Source organism: Drosophila nasuta, chromosome 3 (assembly GCF_023558535.2).
Source record: "Drosophila nasuta strain 15112-1781.00 chromosome 3, ASM2355853v1, whole genome shotgun sequence".
Taxonomy (NCBI): Eukaryota; Metazoa; Arthropoda; class Insecta; order Diptera; family Drosophilidae; genus Drosophila; species Drosophila nasuta.
This window is the reverse complement of record NC_083457.1, coordinates 30949078-30969836: the sequence shown is the minus strand read 5'-3', so window position 1 is coordinate 30969836 and position 20759 is coordinate 30949078. Positions and strand designations below refer to the sequence as shown.

The 20759-nt window shown below is 41.6% G+C and overlaps 5 protein-coding genes and 1 long non-coding RNA gene across 7 annotated transcripts; 2 read left to right on the top strand and 4 right to left on the bottom strand.

The window, feature by feature from the left end:
- Positions 1-40: 40 nt before the first annotated feature.
- LOC132789990 (protein FAM91A1) lies at positions 41-5451 on the bottom strand. The gene is made up of 2 exons (XM_060798373.1): positions 3357-5451; positions 41-1482 (listed from the first exon to the last, which is right to left on the bottom strand). The coding sequence occupies exons 1-2, from the start codon at positions 5200-5202 to the stop codon at positions 473-475; spliced, it is 2856 nt and encodes a 951-aa protein (XP_060654356.1). The 5' UTR covers positions 5203-5451; the 3' UTR covers positions 41-472.
- A 523-nt stretch (positions 5452-5974) lies between these two features.
- LOC132788713 (ubiquitin-protein ligase E3A) lies at positions 5975-10863 on the top strand. Its single transcript, XM_060796242.1, has 8 exons — positions 5975-6700; positions 6773-7066; positions 7131-8074; positions 8129-8376; positions 8438-8989; positions 9197-9378; positions 9443-9935; positions 9998-10863. Exons 1-8 carry the CDS (start codon positions 6609-6611, stop codon positions 10334-10336), a joined length of 3144 nt encoding a protein of 1047 aa, XP_060652225.1. The 5' UTR covers positions 5975-6608; the 3' UTR covers positions 10337-10863.
- A 204-nt stretch (positions 10864-11067) lies between these two features.
- Positions 11068-20619, top strand: LOC132788714 (procollagen-lysine,2-oxoglutarate 5-dioxygenase). Its single transcript, XM_060796243.1, is given in 12 exon segments — positions 11068-11376; positions 12394-12479; positions 14549-14688; positions 14752-15283; positions 15345-15512; positions 15514-15599; positions 15663-15764; positions 15823-15948; positions 18940-19066; positions 19532-19966; positions 20032-20175; positions 20177-20619. Coding segments are annotated over 12 exon segments (2259 nt in total). The 5' UTR covers positions 11068-11204; the 3' UTR covers positions 20318-20619.
- Positions 11280-12020, bottom strand: LOC132788717 (uncharacterized). Of its 2 annotated transcripts, XR_009632647.1 has the most exons (3): positions 11915-12020; positions 11493-11833; positions 11280-11415 (listed from the first exon to the last, which is right to left on the bottom strand). It is a non-coding gene; the product is annotated as an uncharacterized LOC132788717 (long non-coding RNA). The 2 variants fall into 2 exon arrangements; XR_009632648.1 differs by having other exon boundaries at positions 11280-11833.
- On the bottom strand, positions 15968-16830 carry LOC132788715 (immunoglobulin domain-containing protein oig-4). Its single transcript, XM_060796245.1, has 2 exons — positions 16415-16830; positions 15968-16349 (listed from the first exon to the last, which is right to left on the bottom strand). The coding sequence occupies exons 1-2, from the start codon at positions 16748-16750 to the stop codon at positions 16041-16043; spliced, it is 645 nt and encodes a 214-aa protein (XP_060652228.1). The 5' UTR covers positions 16751-16830; the 3' UTR covers positions 15968-16040.
- Positions 17682-18666, bottom strand: LOC132788716 (immunoglobulin domain-containing protein oig-4). The gene is made up of 6 exons (XM_060796246.1): positions 18520-18666; positions 18351-18457; positions 18209-18290; positions 18084-18151; positions 17951-18026; positions 17682-17849 (listed from the first exon to the last, which is right to left on the bottom strand). Exons 1-6 carry the CDS (start codon positions 18611-18613, stop codon positions 17767-17769), a joined length of 510 nt encoding a protein of 169 aa, XP_060652229.1. The 5' UTR covers positions 18614-18666; the 3' UTR covers positions 17682-17766.
- Positions 20620-20759: the final 140 nt, after the last annotated feature.

The window sequence follows — 20759 nt, the reverse complement described above, 5'->3', positions numbered from 1 at the left end:
CGTTAATTCCCAACCAATCAAGAAAAGAATAAGCAGTGAATACTTGTTTACAAGTTGTTAAAATTGCATTTATTTTAGAGCTACATAGTTATATGTATGCATATATAAATGGTATGTTTACGAGCAGTATCTGTGTAACAGTCCATCTGTCTGTCCGTCCGTCTGTCTGTCTTCTGTATCTGTGTGTGTTGTTTGGAGTGTGGTGTGTGTGTGTGTGTCTTTGCCTCTAGATCGCGTATTGCCACTCAGCCAAAAATAAACTTACATAACTAATAAAAAAACGGAATGCGGAATACAAGACAAGATAGATAGTCTAATGGCTCGCGGGTCTGATAAAGTTCTAGAACTACATGTACATAAAATTGGTTATCTTTGCTTTTATACACACAGACAAAAGAAAAAAAGCAAAACGAAAAATAGTACTGGGTCAATTAGGGGCTATTAAGTATTCTTATCGCGCTGATTCGGTGATTCAACGACCATTCCAATAGCCAACGCGACCGTTCTCAAAGGCCAGATTGATGCGTGGATATGGCAATGGACGCGTCGACTGCAATGGCTCGTGGAGCTGCGCCGGCGTCGCTGGATCATCCTCAAAGTAGAGACACTGACGCACAAACTCCAGGAACAACGACTGCATCTGTTGCGCACTCGCTGGCAACTGTTCCAGGTTGTCATCGCGACTCAGTTGCTGCACCAGCTGCTCGCAGATGCGGGTGTTTGTGTCCACATCGAAGAGCGGCACACCAAAGTTCACCTCGAGCAGCGTCCAATCCTCGGTGCAGGCATCGGTTTCAATCTCCTCATCCTCGTCGCCAGCTCCCTCGTTTAGCGGCAACTCCACCGAGTTCTGCGAGACGAGTTCGCCACGCGGACTAGCGCAATTGGCCAGCTCGCTTGCCAGCAGCTGACTGCAGTCGGCAGAGGTGTAATCATTGGCCGGTCCATGCTCGGGCGTGGCCGCAAAATGATTCTCGTCGGGACTCTTCAGCTGATAGCTGGTCAATTGATCCGTATTTGGCACATGTTGCGATTTAGTTGCACCGCCCCCCGCTGGGGTTGGCAACGAGCCGCGTTTGCGTTGCGGCAACTTCAGACGCACCTGCAGCTCGTACTCCTCACAGCCCAGATCGGGCACGCCCGTGTTGAGGAATGTGATGTAGCCGCATTGCTGGCGCAGATCGAGATGTGTGGCCAACTTCTGCACCGCCCGATGCGATGCCCATTTCGCCTGGCGGGCATCTGTTGGCTGGAATGGAAACGATTCGTAGTGCAGCTGGCCAACGCTGCGTATGCCGTAGCCCTGGAGCAGCACACAGCCATTCTTCAGCTGCTCGTTCAGATTGCGAAAGTTCTCCGAGTTGAGCACATACGAGTCCGAGTGCAGTATGTTCACCAGCAGCTTGCCGTAGCCCAGAAAGAGGCGTGGCAGCGACTTTAATACTGTGCCGCGGCAGAGTAGCAAACTGGGCGGACCATAGCCTGGAATGCAAAGAGGGAAAGCGATTAGACAGGAGAATATAGATTACAACAGAGTGTGCTCGACCGACAATATACTCATTAGAATATGTAGAAAGTGATTTAATGTGATTTCAATTTGTAGATCGCATAAAATAATAAGGGTATCGATGAGAGGTAAATATTGCCAGGAAGTCAAAATGCGAGTGATTAAACAGGAGAATATGGATTTCAACAAAGTGTGCTCGACTGACAAGATACTTATTAGAATTTGTAGAAAGTGATTTAATGTGATTTCAATATGCGAATAAAATGAATTATGGTATTGATGAGAGGTAAATATTGCCTGGAACTCAAAATGCGAGTGATTAAACAGGATAATATGGAGTACAACAGAGTGGGCTCGACTGACGTGTTACTCGTTAGACAATTCTGTGAATAGGGATATTGATGAGAGGTAAATATTTAATTGAATTGAATTTGAATTATTATTTAAATTTAATCGTAAGGTAATTCTACTATATGTTTTTGATTGGGTGGAATTCTCATTCCATTCTCATGCCAACGAAGAATTTCGCATACTGTCTTGGCCCAGGAAATGGATAACAGTATTATTTCTTAGCACTTATTTCTCTCGCTACTCATAGGGTAGAAGGGAATTATAACTTTATGCCTCCAGAAAATGTATACCCCATAGAGTATATATATTCTTGATCAGCGTCAACAGCCGAGACGATATTGCCTTGTCCGTCTGTCCCTATGAACACCTAAATCTCAGAGACTATATAATATAGAGATCTAGTTCTCGAAACACTTGTTATGTTTGCACGCATTTCAAGTTTGTTTTAAATTTTTGTCACGCTTACTTATTATATTATCCATATTTTAATATATATGTATATTTTAAATATTTTTGTGCTACATTAATTTAGTATAATTTTAAATATTTACCGCACTGTTTTGCTTTTATTCACTATGGGTAGCGGGTATCTCACAGTCGAGCACACTCAACCTTATCTTTCTTAAATGTGTTTTTTTTTTTTAACTGCTTCATTAATTAACTGCATATTAGAAGTAACAAGCCCCCATGATTATGTTATCTAATTAAATTGAACTAAGCGAATTTACATTGTTAGTATAGCCCCTGAAATTGCTGTGTTAAAAATGATAAGATAATCGCATTTATACTATTTCTGTAGACTATTTAGTTTTAGTTTCTTATCTGACTTTATAGATAAATTATTAAATCTTTAGAATGCAGTCAAGGAATATTATATTATTAGTCTAATGCAGAAACTGTCGAAGACAAACAACATTTGACAAAACAGATTTCTATTGAAGTCCTCAAAGTTTTTAAGATCAACAAAATATTGAACATAATATATTGACAAGTTTTTCAATGATAAAACAAGAAATCATTATTGATTGATTCAAAAATCATATTAAATCAGTCCGCGTATTTGTTTTCTAAATAGTTGACTCATTGTTTGCATATTTTTTCATATTTTTATATTGTTTTAATATTTGTTAATGCTCTCAAATTGTACTTAACCGGTTTCGGCTTATCTGAAAATGTGACGTACATAAATTATACAAATTCAGTTTAATGTAGATAAAAAAATTTATATCGCTTATCGCAATAAAATTCTGAGAAACTATTTGGATTTTTTCGATTTATGGCAAAGTGAGAGAGCGTGGACTAATCTAAAAATAAACTTGAGCTACGTAATAACTATAGAAGTGTTGTTGCTAAATTTAAGACCGACAGCTCTGTAAATCTTTGATATCCAGACGGACAGACGGCTTGGCCTATGGTATTTACTTTAGAAGTTTGCAAATATTTCCCAAGTTTAGTCACAAACACTATATCTTAATCTCTACTGTTATGGCAGACTCACCTGTGATGTGGTTGTAGAACAACTTGCTCCACATGGGCGTGGCATCGGAGCTGCGCATGAATTGCCCAAAGAACGGAATACTAAACATGTGACTGAGCGTCGCTGTCAACGGCGTCGCGGACACAATGAATTTGTACTTTTTCTCCAGCACACGATCGCGTGTCTGCCAATCGAGTCCCTCCAAGCACTCCAGGCGCAACAGATCCAAGCCACCCGGCAGCAGCGGACGCAGCGAGCAGATGGTGGAACGCAAGATGACCGCATGGGCAAAGTAGCGAGAGACATCGCCTTCGCCCTCAGCATCCAGCAGGGAGACTTGCTCCAACTCGGCCAGAAAGCTGTCCAGACTCTCCTCGCACAATTTGCCCACCTCGAACATGGTCACTGCATGATTCTTCAGACCCGGCGACAGATTGCCCATCATCAGAAAGGCGGTCAACGTGGAGTCGAAGAGGAATCCCACACGCTTGCCGCTCTTTGGTTGAGCAGCCGCCGCTGCGGCAGTTGCTAATGCTGCTGCCTTGGTGGTTGTGGTGCGTTCGTTGACATCCTCCAGCTCGGAGCTCAGCTCCTGTTCATCGCTGTTGTTGTGACTATTGTTGTTGTTGTTGTGGTTGCCAGTGGCGTTCGCCTTGGGCGTGCTCATGTTGGCAAAGCTAAAGTCGCTCGTGTTGCCATCGGAGGAGAGATAACCAATCGAGCTGCTGTTGTCCTTGTCTCGCTCCTTCTCCTTGTCCTGCTTGGGTGTCTTGGGGCTCGCTTCGCCATCGAAGCTCGCATGCGGATTGTAGTTGAGCGGCGTGATTTGCGGCGTCTGCGGCAACTGTTGCACATTGCAATCCGCCCAACTGGCATGATGTTGCCCCGCCTCGTATTCTGTCTGCTTGCGTTGCGCGAAGCCCAGACGGCAAATGAAGCTCACCGCCTGCTTAACACTGTCCAGCTCCAGTTGCAGCATTTGGGCCAACTCCGCCATGGTCATGTGCTCGTCGGCGCTCACAAAGATCTTGTAGAGCAGATTCTCAAAGTAATCGCCGCTCACACGATTCATCACAAAGTTGCGCAGCGGTGGAATGCTAATGCGATCCTCTCCACTGATCGGCACATCCAAATAGATCAATCCCTTGCGATACAAACTCTCCAGCACATGATAATCACATTTGCCCGCCGGCTGAGCTCCAAAATCGATGAGATCATCGAGCAAACTGCGCTCGGCTGGCGTCACCATGCGTATGTCCGTCTCCAGCACATAGCCAATGTCCAGACGCCACCAGGGCTCCATGTGCACACGTACTGGCAACCGCGGCAGAAAGTCCAAAGGATTCGGTTTAGCACTGAACAACAACGATCTTGGTGTATGCGTCTTTAATTCGCTAATCAGTGCCAAATACTCATTGCGTCCAATGCCCAGGACACGTAGACAGTCCGCTGCCGTAAAGTTCGGTAAGGTGTCGTAGCTTTTGTCGCTACGCAGCAGCTGGCTGAGCACGTCCAGATAATAATTAAAGGGCGTCACACGCAACCCTTTGGTCACAATATCCGCCAGATGATAGGGAAACACGCCGAGTCCGTTGATATTCTTCTGTATCAACAGCTCGTAGTAGCGTTGTTCCTGTCGGAATACCTTTGATGCGAGATTGCCACGAAAACGCAGCTGATTCTTCAGGCTGTAGTTGAAGACATATTTCTCGTAATCGCGCTGATTGTCGTGCAACACGGAACGCAAATGCACCGGTAACTCGGGCCAGGGCACATTTCCACGCACGCACAGCTGCAGCTGCAGTTGGCAATTGCCACTTTCGGCTGTCGCAGTTGGAGTTGCCATCGGAGTCGCAGTCGACGTCATCGCCAGTTGTTGTTTGTTTACCTCTTCAGTTCAAGTTCTGTTGCTGCTGTTGTTGTTGTTGTTGTTCGCTTTTAGTGCTTATTGGCCATCGCATTGTTGTTCGTCGGCTGCAGCGTAAAACACTTTTTTCACTCTTTTGCTGTGGTGTTTTTATTTTTGCTGCGCGATCTTCGTTTCTATTTTGGCTAGCAGCAGTCAGTCAATCACACAGTCAAGCAGGCTGAAAAAATGAGACACAGCTGATAAAAACAGTCGAGTACGCGCGTTTGCCAACACTGATTCGATAATATGTGCACACTGAGAGAAATAGTTGGATACTATGGCAATTCACATGCCACAAATGTTATGCATCATATGCTTTAATACATTAAAAATTAAAAAAAAATGTATTCGCTATATATTAAATACGAAATTATATTAGCAGAATACTTACCTATATTTTTCTATATTGCATTTATTTCTCTACCATAGGGTAACATTAACAACACCTGCCAACAGTATAAACGTTGGTATATTTGCACTTGCTACATTGCAAGCGCAATAGCAAGTGCAGTTACAGCATGTATTGAATCTATTTGTTAAAATAAGTGCCATACAGTAAAATAAAATCATATTTTACAATTTTCTTAGCCTAGCAATTAATTCAACTTATTTTTGTGTACAATTATCGTGCAAAGCATTATGTTTGAAAAGTTGTAAGTGCTATGCTTTTAATGTGAATCTAAATATCATAAAAACAATTACCAGTCGAAATCACAAAAATAAATAAATAATAAATACAGAATATATATGTTGTTGAAGCGTTGTTAAAAGGCTTTTCAAAAAGTGCGCCTTTCTAATTGCCAACAAAGTGCAAGCAATCTACAAGCTCTGCAAATGGTATATTCGACAACCAAAACTGCGGTCACACTCGGCTCTGTTGATGATTTTCAATATTAAAAAGGCTCTGTGCGTTGTCTGTGTTCTGCCTTGGCTGCGTTTTCTAAACACGATTTTGCAAAATAAAAGAAACTAAAATAATATATTTAATATGCACCGTCATCAAACAACACATTCTTTTGTTGTTATTGTGAATTGTCAGTGATATCAAGTGAACATTGTGGGGTTGCACTAAGCGCAAAGCAAAAAGAAGAGCATAAGAAAAAAAGGGACATCGACATCGATTTTTTTACACCCTTTTTGTGCATATTTGGCTCTGCAAATTAGCACACAAAGAAACAACGCGCAGGCAAAAAGAGAAGCGACAAGTGTCGCCAACCGTCTCTTAAACCCGCAGCCCCCCTTCAAAGGAAGAAACACACGCAACGGCAATTGAGTTGAGTTCTCATTATTATTAGCATTAGCATTATTATTACTATTGGTAGAACGACGAAGTCGCCACAACAGGGCGCGAGGGGGACGCTCAAATGAGTGGCGGCGGCGGCGAGGAACACGAGGCGCGGCAAACAACAACGACAGCAACAACAACATTGCCGATGCCGTTGCCAGGCGTCTCAAGGTGAGAGTTGTCTTGCAATTGAATTATGTTAATTTGATTTAATGTCAATAAATATGCCTTTTGCTTTGACAGTGCATCCACTTCGTCGGCAGCAGCAGCAGCGGCGGCCACAGCAGCCGGCGGAGGACGAGCCACACCAGAGATGAAACGCTCGGCGGTGCGAAGTCTCATCCAACGCTATTTCCATCAGCTGCAATCGGGCTGCGGCAATGCGCAGTGCACCAATGCCAATTGTGCGTCCAGCGGCAAGGTGGCGCCCATGACGCCCAACGAGGTGGCTGCCCGAGCATTGCAGCTCTTCTCACAGGATGCACAATTGTGTGAGAATGCCACGCCCACGCTGCCAACAGCGCCCACAACCAGCAGGTGAGTTAAGCCATTGAGTATTGTATTTATACAATTGGCTAACATGGCTTTGCTTTGCTTGCAGTCCGCAGCAGGATGTGGACATGCTGTCGCCCAATGATAGCAGCAGCAGCAGCAATAGTAGCAGCACCACCAGCACCATTACCTCCGCCAGCACCACAACCACGACGAGTACACAGTCGCAATCGCAAGTACAGGAGCAGAGCAAGCGACCAGCACATTTAATCGATCTGCCTCCGGTAATAATTGACGCAACATCCGCCATAGGCCCCACACATACCATAGAGGCCATCGAGGCAACAGCGGCTGCAGCTGCAACGGCTGAGGATGCCGATGCCTGCACACCAACGTTGCCGCCGGTGGAGTTCCTGGACGCCGCATCGCTGGAGGCGCTCTACGAGCAGTGTCGGGCTGCGGATAACTATGTGCGTCTCTATCAGGCCATTGGCGATGTGTTTGCTAGCGTGGAGCGATTGAGCAAGAGCTTTATATGCACACCCGGCCAGGAGCTGAAACATTTGCCACCGAAGCCGGAGGCGAATGCACTGAACAAGGAGCAGTTGCGGCAACTGGAGGGTGAGCATGACAAGGATGAAGACAGCACACAACGGCAAGAGGAGGAGGAGGAGGAACGGACACGACAGCAGGCAACCGAAGGTGCTGATGTCAATGAGCAGCGTTCAGGCGACACCGATGGCGATACAAATGGTGATGAGCGCAACGACAATGTCGACGATGACGACGACGATGAAGATGAACCAATGGGTACATCGCGAAATGCCGAGGATATCGAGGAGTTCCTACACAAAGGCACCAAGGTGGACTTTCAGGGATTGCGGCACGTAAAGCGGCTGCTGTTTAGTTCGCCATGCCAAACGATTGCCGAGAAGCTGACGAGCAGCGTCATCCAACTGGCAGACTACATACGCTATCTGCGCTTCTACCGCCAGGACTTGTGGGAACAAGTGCTGCACTGCCTCGTCATCTGCTTCGACATGGTCACCAACAGTAAGTCGCTATAAAGTCACCATTTGCATCTCTAATCCCATCTCTTTTTTTTAGCCACCGCCAACAACAGCGTGACGGACATGGAGTATGTGGATCGTGTGTTACCCAAGCTGTGCCATGCCGCTGCAGCGATGCCAGTGCGTGCCCAAGCGCGTCTGGCACAAATCTGGGGCGAATACTGCCCGGATCAGTTGCAGGTGCTATTGTCCTCCTGCCAGCAGCAGATCACGCTGCAGGTGCTACTCGACGAGGAGTCGGTGCGCGAGAACGAACACATCATTAGCGTAACCAAAGTGCTAAAGGTTGGACATGAACTTAATCCCTTTCTAAACCCATTTTAATCCATTTAAATACCACTTGCAGATTGTTTACTATGCGAACATCTTGGCCAGCGTGCTGGAGCGTCCCTCGTGCCGTCTGCCGTTACAGGAACAAGAGGAGCAAGAAAGCGCTGCTGCTGTGCCCGAGGAGAGCGAAGATCTCTTTGTCTACAGCTCCATGCAACAGCCGCATATGCCCAAATTTGCCGAAGATCCACTCGAGAAATGCCTGCAAGTGTCAGTTATCGATTGTCGCGATCCTCTCGTGCCGTTGCAGGAGTTTTACAACGAAGCGCTCAGCGAGCACATACAAATGCATCAGGATTATCTCTCGTACAAGACGCTGGCTATGGAAAGCGAACTGGGCTCCAGTCACACGAACTATTTTTGCTTTATGCTTTACGCCTTCATCTTGACACCGGCGACCAAAGTGGATGCATTGTACTATGACTGTAGAATGCGGATGTATAGCGAACGTTACTCCTCGCTATACTCAATACTCAACAACTTTGGCCAGGATGGACAGGAGGGTGCTCGACCCGATCTTAAGCTCACCGTGCGACGCGATCAACTCATCAACGATGCGCTCATTGGGGTGAGTTGAAGAAGAAATCGTTACTACATAACATTACGAAAGAAATTTTAAGCTGCTGAACGAATTCAATTTAAAATAAGAATTTTAGCTTGTTAAAATGCTAGATTATTTTAGCGTTATTTTTATTGTTAAAAACAGCTTTATTTTCATACTTCTAGAGACTGACCAGCATTATAAAACCTATAACTAATCCTTTTATATTTGCAGCTGGAGCTTGTGGCCATGAGTAATCCGAAGGATCTGAAGAAGCAGCTGGTCGTTGAGTTTGTCGGGGAGCAGGGCATCGATGAGGGCGGCGTATCCAAAGAGTTCTTTCAGCTGATTGTTGAGGAAATATTCAATCCAGCCTTTGGCATGTTTGTGCAGCAGGAGGAAACCAACAACATGTGGTGCGTAGACTCAAATTATCTTATTTGTCACATTCCACATTAATATGTGCTTTCTTTCTGGCAGGTTCAATGCAACGCCCTTTGAAAATGGCGCACAATTCACGCTGATTGGCATTATTATTGGTCTGGCCATCTACAACAATGTCATCTTGGCCGTGAACTTTCCCATGGTTGTCTATCGCAAGCTCATGGGCTACCGAGGGACCTACTACGATCTAAGCGATTGGAGTCCAACGTTGTTTAAGAGCTTGCAGGATATGCTGGATTATCAGGGCATGGATATGGAGGAGGTGTTCGAGCAGACGTTCAAGATTAGCTATAGCAATGTGTTTGGCGAAATGGTGGAGCATGAACTCGTGCCACATGGCAGTGAAGTGTTGGTTGGGCAGCACAATAAGCGGCACTTTGTGAATTTATATGCCGATTTCTTACTCAACGTGAATATCCAACAACAGTTTAAGGCGTTTTGCAAGGGCTTCGAAATGGTCACCGATGAGTCGCCACTAAAGCTGCTCTTTCGCCCCGAGGAGATCGAGAAGCTCGTCTGCGGCAGTCGCGTATGTTTTACAATTGAATTGCACTTAAATTTCCCATTTTAAATTGGTTTTGCGCTTTGCAGGAGTTTGACTTTGTTGAGTTGGAGCACTCGACGGAGTACGAGGGCGGCTACACGGAGGAAACGCAAATTGTGCAGGACTTCTGGAGTATTGTGCACGCCATGCCACACGAGTCGAAGCGGAAGTTGCTCGAGTTCACCACAGGATCGGCTCGTGTTCCTGTGGGTGGCTTGAAGTGCCTGCGATTGCTGATCACCCGTCATGGCCCCGACAGCGATCGATTGCCAACGTCGCACACTTGCTTCAACGTGCTGTTATTACCGGAATACAGCAGCAAAAAGAAGCTGGAGGAAAGGCTGCTTAAGGCTATCAACTACTCCAAAGGCTTTGGCATGCTGTAGTTGTCTCTCACACACCCACACAATAATATACACACACCCACACACACATACACAAAAGGACTGTCAAAGTTGTGTTGATACACATACCTCCAGCATCGCAACTGATACCACCTCCGATAACTTACTGAAGATGATGGATAGATTTGATTTGATAAGTTAAAAAGTTGATGAGTTTTTGGTTTGTTTTTGAGTTTTGTCATTTATTTTTGATACAATTTGTTCAAATCAGACAATATATATATATAGACATATATATTTATGTGTACATGCTCAATGCGGCGCAATTACAAGCTAAACAAAAACTCGATTTCGAAATCTGCTAACCAATCTACTTATATACCATATATATATGTTTAACTGTATATATGCTGTTTATTACGCCGCTCAGTTAATTGTATATATCATACACACTAATACGCATATGCATACCCAAAAAAAACGAAAAACACTCATGTAATTACATATGTATTTTGTAGCACACCTAAAAATTTTTGCTGAATAAATTTTAAGTTGTGCGCCAATAAGAATCATATCTATTGTTTGATGTCGATGACACTGGATGTTTTGCAACACTACTGCCTTCAAACACAGAGTGACCATTTCTGTTCTTTCGTACAAAAATACAAAAACTGCGTTATCGATTATCGATAACAATTAAATCGAATCCATTCCAGCTCTAATACGCTTGGCACTCTGCTCCCATATTCATTCATGTTTTCTTCGTTGTTGTGTTCGGCTGCGCAGCGGAGGAACTGCAAATTCGTGTCGTTTTAAACAAAAGTTCTGTTCGCCGGAATATGCAACAATTATCGTAACATAGAACTGTTTTAATTTGTGAAGTGCCAGTGCGAAAAAGAGCGAGAAAACCATGCAGCAGCAACATAAACAAAGCGCTTTGTTTTGGCGCTCACCAGCGATGTTGTTATTGTTTTTGGCGTCGCTCTTGTTATTCTTGCAAGGAGCTCACACGAAAATTGAGGCGGACGCTGATGGCGCAGTGGCTGCCCCCGTTGTAGATGCATCAACATCCAATTTCAATGGTTTGTTCCTAGTTTTTTTTGCACACAATGAGTTCATCACTGGAATTAGACAGGCGAAAGCACTAAAAATATTAAATTGCATGCATTTAACGTTGCGAGCCTGCTTATACACATACACATACACATATGCACTTCACCCACGCTCATGCAGCCGCATGTGTGTGCGTGCATTGTATCTGTTTGATTGCGGTTTTTGTTTACATTCCATTGGCCCCTGCTTCTTCTTGTTCCTTTGCCCTGCCTAGCGGTCGTTTACATTCAAAGTGCAATAGATGCTGCTCTGTTTCTGTTTAATTGTGATTCTCGGAATTTCCTTAATTGCACTTGGTGCATTAGCTTTTCACATGCACTAAGTGCAATAGAGATTTTTCATCTGCCCACTTGAATTTCCCAGCTCAACTCCTGTGTCCCTGACACACAAATTAGGTTAGCAATATGTATTGTATGCTTCTGCATTCTGATTGGACGAAAGGATAAAGGGAGCAATATCTATAATACAAATATGCATGTGTTTAATTGTTATACGTGCTCTACTTACTAATCTTGATTTTTCAATTGTGCTTAAAGTCAAAGCCTTAACTAATTATGGTTCTAATTAAGAAAGGTTCCAATTTATTAATATAGTTTTGTTTAGTCAAACTGATTATTTGTATTGTCAAAATACTGTACTTAAAAAAGGTTAATTGGCAGCTGTGTAATTAAGTACATCAGATATAATAATAATAGCATCTTTCTTTAATTGGATTAATAATAATAAATTAAAAGTATATTTGATTCATCAAGTGAATAAATAAGACTTGTCATATTTTCGTACTATATTAACTTAATTGTGTGTCTTACAAATTTCTATAAGATTGGCCAGTCATCTTTCAAATTATTTAAGATCACCGGAAAAATTTCATGTTTTTTTTTTCGTTACCTCTTTGCTATTTAAAGGGTATTACCTCGCCTACTAATTTTGTAATTGTGGTATTTTATAAACATCCGTCACTTTTTCCTTCTCTTCTGATCGAACAGATAAAATCAAAGTCTTCACCGTGGCCAGTGAACCAACTGATGGATATCGCCGTTACATACGTTCCTCACATGTCTACGATATTGAGGTGAGTTCTTTAAATAAATGCATACAATAAATCATATAATTAAATTAATAATATTTGGGAAAAGGTGTCCACAAAAAACCGCTAACGGTTGATTGTAGATTTCTAAAGAACTTTTCTATTGTCTTTTTTTTTGTGGTTGCCAAAAATTTGTTATGCAAATCGTGCTCCAGAAATTTTAGCTTAGCGGTGTGTATTTAGATCAGATTTTTGTGTACAAATTTTGTTTAGAATCACACAATAAAATTAAGTGTTATGAGTTCGACTTTGTAAAATCATTTAAACAAGCTAAAAAGACATTAATTTCTATACTTTTAAAGTATTGCAATAAAACTTACATATTTGTAGACTATAGAATAACGTTTTTTTTTTTAAAAGCATAACAATTTTATTTTACTATCGTTAACTTTAGAATTTTGTTGCAGGATTGTAATTGAATAATCGTAAAGTTTTTAATGAATAGAAATTGAACAGGTTTTTGTCTCAAATATTATGCTGATTTCTATATAGATTCTATTCAATGTCTTGATATATTAAACATTACAAATTTATCAGCTTAAAATTGGTTAAAAGTTTGCATTTTGAGCACAGTTTTTGATATAAAATATCATATTACGATCTTCATTACGATCGATTTACTGTTAGTTTTTGAACAAAATGCCAGCGCATTCATTTCAATGAGCTTATATTTTTTTATTGAAATGAATTTGAAATTTGATTAAAAGTGTCGTCTGTGCTTCCAATCTATGTAAGACTATGTATAAAGCGACATATGTACATATCTCGCTTTGCGGCACACTTTTATTACTTTGTATGGGTTGCTTGCGGGTGTGAGTGTCTGTGTGTGTCCAAGCATCCGGCGTTTCGCTTCCAGATGACGCTCCATCTCTGATGTGCCTCACACAGATTGGCTGAGACTGAAAATGAGGCATTATGGGGCACCATAGAGTGCACAACACATGTGGACAGTCCGTTTCTCGATGTTTACTTTGTAGTATTCAGTCTTTTTAATCACGTAGTCATACATCAAATGTGGGAGACAGAGAGCGAGCGGGAGGGGGAACTGGAAACTGGGGGTAATTAGCACAATTCAGTTGCCGACTAGTCTATTGATAGCTTAGAACTTTCCATTTATGTACCACATACAAGATGATTTCAGTGCTTATCACTTGAAATACTGTGCCCGGTTTCCTTATGTCAACTGATCTTTCACAATGCACATAAGCACATTCATATTTACATATATACGACATTATTTTGGTTTGGAGTCCACAAAATATTTGCTGATAAGCCGGTTAACCCGGCTTTTGTACTAAAAGCATTACTTGAATTTCACATTTCTTTTGAATTTCGAGAAATGTGTGAACTTGCGACATTTAAAGAGTTGCGTTTCTTTTACATATATTACTAAATGTTATTAACATACTGCGCTGCTATACGCTAACATTGAATCTAATTTAGTTGACAAATTAGTGACAAATAGATATAGCATGTTATATGATTTTCAGGTTGAATTTGAAAGTATTTACATATATGTTTTCAGAATTTTAGGTTTCCATTTAAATACATACCATATTAAAACTATCTTTTATGAAATAATGTACATATATGTATAATGACAAAACTGAGCGGATTTCTATATCAAGCAGTTTCGATTGAAACGATTTAAAGAAAACTGAAATTTTCTTTAAACAAACTTGTTTGTTTCTTAAGAAGCGATAGACTGAAATGTTGTTTATTTAGGATATATATATAACAATCTATATTTAGTTATAGTAAAAACCATAATATAACATCTTACGATTCTATATTTTTCAGTAAGTTGACTTGGGATAACAGTTTTTTATTATTCTATTAGGTATAGGTATAGGTGGGACCGGCTGCCCCTGTACAATTATTTTATTAACATTTATTAAATGTGTAATATTTACAATAAATTGATGGGTTATGCATTTAATCATAATTAGAGTATGAGGCAAGAAACCATTTGACTCTGGGTTTTCCTTACCTGGTTCCTCAAATAATGAAAATGTTAGTTATTATAAACTATGTATTCAAAATTTAAATTCCAGGTCACCACGCTGGGCATGGGCGAGGAGTGGACTGGAGGTGACATGAAAACAGCTGGAGGCGGTGTCAAGATCAATCTGCTGCGCAAAGCGATTGAGCCCCTGAAGGATGCACAGGACACACTGATTATGTTCACCGATAGGTAAGCAAACAAGATTATAAAAATTATAAAATTTTACTCACTATAATTGGTTTTCCTGGACAGCTACGATGTTATTATTACCGCACGCCTGGAGGAGATTTTGGAGAAGTTCAAGGAGACGGGTGCCAAGCTGTTGTTCTCAGCAGAAAAGTTCTGCTGGCCCGACAAGAGTCTGGCCAACAAGTATCCCGAGGTGGAAGGCAAGGCATCGCGTTACCTAAACTCTGGCGCCTTCATTGGCTATGCTCCCCAAGTCTATGCGCTGCTCGAGGAGCCCATTGAGGACACCGGCGATGATCAATTGTACTTTACGAAAGTGTTTCTCGACGAGACGAAGCGTGCCAAGCTGGGCATGAAACTGGACACACAATCGCGACTCTTCCAGAGTCTGCATGGTGCCAAGAATGATGTGAAGCTGAAGGTGGATCTGGACTCCAATCAGGGCACGCTGCAGAACATTGATTTCATGACCACGCCCGCCATCATTCATGGCAATGGACTGAGCAAAGTGGACTTGAATGCATATGGCAATTATTTGGCCAAGACTTTCAGTGGCATCTGCACCGTTTGTCAGGAATATATCTTGGAGCTGAATGTAAGTAGAGATTGCTGACCTAATAAATGGTTTTTTATAATAATTGTTTTACACTTTCTAGGAGAAGCAACTGCCTGTGGTTACGCTGGCTGTTATTGTGCCTCAAGCTGTGCCTTTCTTCGATCTGTTTCTGGAGGGCATCGAGAAGATCGATTATCCCAAAGATCATCTGCATTTATACATGTACACGAGTGTGTCGCTGCACGACGAACTCATCGAGGCATATGTTAAAAAAACACGGCAAGAAATATGCCAGCGCTAAGTTTGTGCTGTCCACAGATTTACTGGACGAACGCTCTGGTCGCCAATTGGCACTGTGAGTAAACACTGAGAGTCTCATTGGGTTTCAATACTAATTGTTGTTGTTTCTTCTCTGTAGCGACAAGGCGCAACAGCATCATAGTGATTACCTATTCGTTGTGGATGGTGAGGCGCATATTGACGACAAAGCTGTGCTCCGCGAGCTGCTCAAGCTGAACAAGTAACTGCACTCAGTTTGGATTTAAACTTGATTATTAATTGTAACTCCCTTTTTACAGACAATTTGTGGCGCCGCTGTTCAACAAATACTATGAACTGTGGAGCAACTTCTGGGGCGCACTCTCCGATGGCGGTTATTATGCACGCTCCCATGACTACGTGGACATTGTGAAGCGGGATTTGGTGTAAGCGAACAAAACAAACTACATTCTAAAGTTCAACTTTATTGCTTACAAAATAATATGTGTGTATTGGGGGAAGATCGCACGCACGTACGTTAATCGAAGGCAATGGAGAAATCTGTTTTGAAACTGCGTCTGTCTATGGAATACATGTTATCCGCCGTACACTCGTAGAGTCCGGCATCCATTTGTGTAGCCGGATCGATTTCAATCTTCGATTTAACGCGATCATCCCCAATGCGCCATTCATGCACATGCATATACAAATGCTGATAGATCTCGGCACCGTCCTTGTACCAAGTGATGTGCGGTCGAGGATTGCCCTTGGCCACGCACAGAAAAGCAATCTTGTGGCCCAGCACGTACTCGAGATCAAAGTGCGAAGCCTGCAAGATTTTGGCACCCTACACAAAACAAACACAGCTATTTAAATAGTTTGATTTGAGAAACGATTTTATTGCGTACTCACGTTATTGTTGTTGTAGTATTGATCCGATTCGGGATCACGATATTTGCCCGTGATGGGTAAACCGATTTGGACACGGGACTTGGTGCGTCCTCGACCGCGACCACGACGCGCCTCGCAGACCGGCGTTGTCAACATAAGCAGGCCCAGGCTCAGACCCAGGCAGATGAGCAGACACCTCAATTGCATTTTGAGAAATCCCCCTAGAAAATAAGCAGAAACGTTGCGTTGCTGTGCGAATCTCGTCTGCGTTGCGACTGAATCAGCAGCAGAGGCAGCATCATTAGCAGCAACAGCAACAGCATCATCAACATCAAACTCGCTCTGACTGCGGCTCATCTAATTTGCCACAATTGGCGTCTCTTCCATTTCCATTTAATCCGCACTGTGCCTCGCACAGTTGGTTGCCATTCTCCAGATCGCTTTCGATGCTGTCGAGCTTCGCATGTTTTGCCACATTTCACTCAATTTCATTTGATTTGATTTGTCCACAACACTCGCTGAATCTCTATCTGTATCTGTATCTGTATATGTATCTGTAACTGTTGGTCAAAGGCCACCTCTTTCGGTAGTTTTGGATAAGTGCGACATATTCTATATTCCCCATATTTGGCATTGGGCACAGTGGTCTAATATATTTGGTCTTTGTAAAAATGAATAGAGAAATATCTGCGGATCTTTTGTGCAGAGATAACAAAGATCTGTTATACTTACAATACTTACCATTTTTTGATTTATTTTTAGAAATCTGCTAAAATGTAGTAAAGATTTTAAATTTGTTAATTATATAATTCAACTATAATTTCGAAATTTTGTATTTACGAAATTAGATAGGACAAAAATGAAGTCTACTAATTTTGTTTTATTAGCATAAACAAATTTTTAGAGTTCTTAGTGCAAATTCAAGAATTCATTCAGTTATTCTCTTAGAATAAAGAAAGCCTATAGTTGGTTGTCCATATTTCGAACCACTGTGCCATAGATATTGCTGCGGATTAGCGACAATACATAACTGAACTGTTTTGCATATGGAACTGGCACAGTTGATTTACTTTTGCTTGCACACATTTTAATAAAATAAATGCAAAAAAATTGTTTCAATCAGTTAATTGAGACAATTGGCGGTAAACGCACACAGATAGAAAGGGACAAAAGTAGATAGCGATAGAGTGAGAAACTAGATAATCGAGGAAAGGTCGAGAAATAAAAGTAATACAAACAAATAATGCAATTCAAATGCGAAAGCAAGAGCGCAATAAAAGAAACGAACTTGAAGTTTAAAAGTCATATCCATGTATGTATATCGTATAATAAGTATATATAAAATCGAGTATAGAAGAGTTCAGGAAAGTTGCTTAAAAGTTAACCATGGCATAGTCAGTTCGAAAACCTCGTCGATCAATCGCATATATATTATCGGCTTGGCATTCGTAGTAACCTGAAAGATAGATAAAAAGTAAAGAGTTAGGATCTATCTTTAAACAAAGGACTTAATTTATAATGTGTAGAATAACCTAGTTATTTCTTCATTACACTTACCAGCATCCATTTGTGTTGTTGGATCTATTTCCATTTTAGATTTGATAATATCAGGTTCTGGATGAGATTCGTGAACCTAAAAAGAAAGATTTATTAGATGTATTTTTAAAAAATTTTGTGTGAACTCTCTCACCTGAAAGAATCGATGTTGATACAATTCCGCGCCATCTTTAAACCAGGTTATAGTGGGACGTGGATTGCCTATAAGCAGAGATATTTGTAATAACTATTCTATTAAAGTTGTACAACAATTCTCACCCTGCGCCATGCAGAAGAACGTGATCTTGCGGCCCAGCGTATAGTCCAGCTCAAAGTGCGAAGACTTGATGATCTTGGCGCCCTAAGGAATAGCAGTTGTTGTATTAGAAGACTGATCTAGCTAAGCGTGGTCTTAACTTACATTCTCGTGATCGTAGTAGCTGACTGCATCCTGTGATCGGTGCTGAATGACAACAGGTTTCTTGCCCGTGTAATTACGACGGAGCACATTGCGACCTCCGGTGCTTCCTATAGAAGAAATGTTTGATGAAATATTTTTGAATATATTTTGTGGTAGATCATCTACTTACGTTGCGATTGCACTTGACAGAGATCGCTCAAGAGCAGCAGATAGAGCAGAGCAAATGTTTTGATTTTGCACTGGATAAACCAGGGATAGAGCATTTTTGTGCGATCCGTCGATCCTCGTATCTGAGTGTTGAATGCGCTTTGGCTTGGCCCCCGTACAACGCTGCTGCTTGTTTGTTGATTCTGATTGAATTAAATTGTGAACCGAGTCGCCCTCTCTCTATCCGTCTGTCTGTCTGTCCTTCTCTATTACTCTTTGTTTGCCTGGCTCGACATCTCTTTTGCTCTGACTACTTTCCATTTCCACAACATTGTTGCAAATCTGCGTCACTCACCCAATGCGAATATCATATGTATATCACCTATCTTTTATTTTGATCCTCTATCTCACAGTCTTTCTGTCTCGTTCTCTCACATTTCAGCGGCATTTTCAACGTGCCACATGTCACGAGCATCTATCTGATCAAACACAGCGCTTTCGATGCCATCAAATTCGAGCACAAAGAATTCGATCCCGATATGGCCTTGTGCGAATCCCTCCGAAATGCTGTGAGTAAACAAAATAATTTATTAAATTCGTTTTATTTTATTTACTTGCATTGTATTAAGCAAATAACTATATTAAATTGTTTACTCTTATTGTATTTGTTTCAAGATCTTAACTTTATTTATTTATTATATTATTTGAACTTTATTGGATTCACAATTCAACATTAATATAACGTTTTTTTTATTTATATTTTTCTACAATCTATCTTAATACTTCTAAATTCTTTCAAAAGATCCCGTCATTAATCACCTCTTCTAAAAAAGTTGTTTTTATTAAGCTTAAATTAACATTTTTTTTATTAATTTTATTTGCACATTGAAATATGTTTTATGTTTCAATGTAAATTCTATTTTAATATAAATGAAATACATGTTTAGAAATATTCGGTATTTCCATATAATATTTTAGTAAGTTTAATTTCTTTGAAAGTTAATAATGAATTTCCTTTCACTCTCTCGCTGCAGGGCATCTTCATGTTCATTAGCAATCAGCGCAATCTTGGCCATCTGGTCAATGTGGACAACTTCAACAGCAGCGTTGTTCGTCCCGATTTCCATACGTTGTTGAGCAATCGCTACGATTGGACCAAGAAGTACATTCATCCAGATTATGCCAACTTTTTGAACGAGAGCATTCCCGTGCCACAGCCATGTCCGGATGTCTACTGGTTCCATGTGGTCACTGAGGCATTCTGCGATGATCTGGTTGCCATCATGGAGGGACATGGCAAGTGGTCCGATGGCAGCAACAGCGACAAGCGCTTGGAGGGCGGTTACGAGGCGGTTCCCACTCGGGACATTCATATGCGTCAGGTCGGACTTGACACGCTCTATCTGAAGTTCCTGAATATATTTGTGCGTCCACTGCAGGAGCGTGTCTTTACGGGCTATTATCACAACGTAAGTGCATCCCTTAATAAGCATTTAATTGCTTAATTAATTTCTTTTTTACTTACCATTTATAGCCGGTGCGCTCGCTGATGAACTTCATGGTGCGCTATCGTCCCGATGAGCAGCCCTCGCTGCGTCCTCATCACGATTCCTCCACGTACACCATTAACATTGCCATGAATAATGTCGGCGAAGATTACGAGGGCGGCGGTTGCCGCTTTTTTGCGCTACAACTGCTCCGTGACGGAGACGAAGAAGGGCTGGATGCTGATGCATCCAGGTCGTTTGACCCATTTCCATGAGGGTCTTCTTGTGACCAAGGGCACACGCTACATTATGATATCGTTTATCGATCCATAGACGTGATTGTATCCGAAAATGCAAATACTGCCATAATGGTCACTCCAAAGATTTTATCCTTAGTATATCCTAAATGTTGGAGTATTTTCAGCAAATTGCAACTCGAATCTAGTTTACATTTTGGATTGTGGTCTATTGCCTTAGTTGACAAAGTTTCGGATCAAAATACACATCCATAATTTGCCTCGAAACTCCAGGGTCTGACATGAAACTATTTACTCATTAAGTTTATTAAGTAAGTTTTTTGAAAAGTGTTCAATTCGAAAAATAAAAACTAAGCAATGTAGTGTATTTGGTTTGATTTCTAGAATTAAAGCTATTTTCATTAGTTGTTTGCACCACTGTGCAGTGAAGCAACGCAACACTTCACTAACAGCAAACCGCTCAACAGCAATTCTCGAGCTGGCGACTGTTATTAACAGAATAAGTTTCTAACAGTCGC